This window comes from Eimeria mitis, genomic scaffold, assembly GCF_000499745.2.
Source record: "Eimeria mitis Houghton genomic scaffold, Emh_scaff10039, whole genome shotgun sequence".
Lineage (NCBI taxonomy): Eukaryota > Apicomplexa > Conoidasida > Eucoccidiorida > Eimeriidae > Eimeria > Eimeria mitis.
In genome coordinates, this window is record NW_024011374.1 from 1 (window position 1) to 1,329 (window position 1,329).

Sequence of the window (1,329 nt, forward strand, 5' to 3'; positions counted from 1 at the left end):
CCGGAACAGAGCAACACGATCCCCAGCTGCTGGAGACGACCCCACAACACGATCCCCAGACTCAGACCCTTCTTTGCCTGCTGCTTCATCTCCTTCTGCTGTCTCCGTTTCTTTACTTTCTCCTTCTCCTGTCTCTTTACCTTCTCCATCTACTGTCTCCGTTTCTTTACTTTTTTCTTCTGCTGTCTCTGTCTCTTTACCTTCACCATCTGCTGTCTCTGTTTCTTTACTTTCTCCATCTGCTGTCTCCTTACTTTCTCCATCGACTGTCTCCGCCTCTTCACCTTCTTCTGCTGTCTCCGTTTCTTTATCTTCTCCATCTTCTGTCTCCTTACCTTCTCCATCAACTGTCTCCGTTTCTTTACTTTCTCCATCTGCTGTCTCTGTCTCTTTACCTTCACCATCTGCTGTCTCTGTTTCTTTACTTTCTCCATCTGCTGTCTCCTTACTTTCTCCATCGACTGTCTCCGCCTCTTCACCTTCTTCTGCTGTCTCCGTTTTTTTATCTTCTCCATCTGCTGTCTCTTTATCTTCTCCATCTACTGTCTCTGTCTCTGTCTCTTTACTTTCCCCATCTGCTGTCTCTTTACTTTCTTCATCTGCTGTCTCTGTCTCTTTTCCTTCTCCATCTACTGTCTCCGTTTCTGTCTCTTTACTTTCTCCATCTCCATCACCATCCCCATCACCAGCCCGATCCCCAACTCGATCCCCATCCTCCTCCCCTTCTCCATCTCGATCCCCGTCTCCTGCGTCTCCATCTCCATCCCGATCCCCGTCTCCTTCATCTCCATCCCGATCCCCTTCATCTCCATCCCGATCCCCTTCATCTCCATCTCGATCCCCAGCATCTCCATCTCGATCCCCGTCTCCAGCATCTGCATCTCGATCCCGATCCCCTTCATCTCCATATCGATCCCCGTCTCCATCGGCGTCTCCATCTCGATCCCCTTCACCTGCATCTCGATCCCCTTCTTCTCCACCGCTACCTTCATCCCCCCCATCTACATCACTATCCCGATCCCCATCGTCTCCATCCCGATCCCCACCATCTCCATCTCGATCCCCTTCATCTCCATCTCGATCCCCAGCATCTCCTTCTCGATCCCCTTCATCTCCATCTCGATCCCCTTCTTCTCCATCTCGATCCCCGGCCCCACCGTCTCCATCTCGATCCCCTTCATCTCCATCTCGATCCCCAGCATCTCTATCTCGATCCCCAGCATCTCCATCTCGATCCCCGTCTCCATCGGCGTCTCCATCTCGATCCCCGTCTCCATCGGCGTCTCCTTCTCGATCCCCTTCACCTGCATCTCGATCCCCAGCATCTCC

General features: G+C 52.1%; 1 protein-coding gene across 1 annotated transcript; it reads right to left on the reverse strand.

Moving 5' to 3' along the window:
* Nucleotides 1–629: 629 nt before the first annotated feature.
* EMH_0098650 (uncharacterized protein) lies at nucleotides 630–1,277 on the reverse strand (the record flags this gene model as incomplete). The annotated part of the gene is made up of 2 exons (XM_038022046.1): nucleotides 630–953; nucleotides 1,047–1,277. 2 exons carry the CDS (start codon nucleotides 1,275–1,277, stop codon nucleotides 630–632), a joined length of 555 nt encoding a protein of 184 aa, XP_037877900.1.
* Nucleotides 1,278–1,329: the final 52 nt, after the last annotated feature.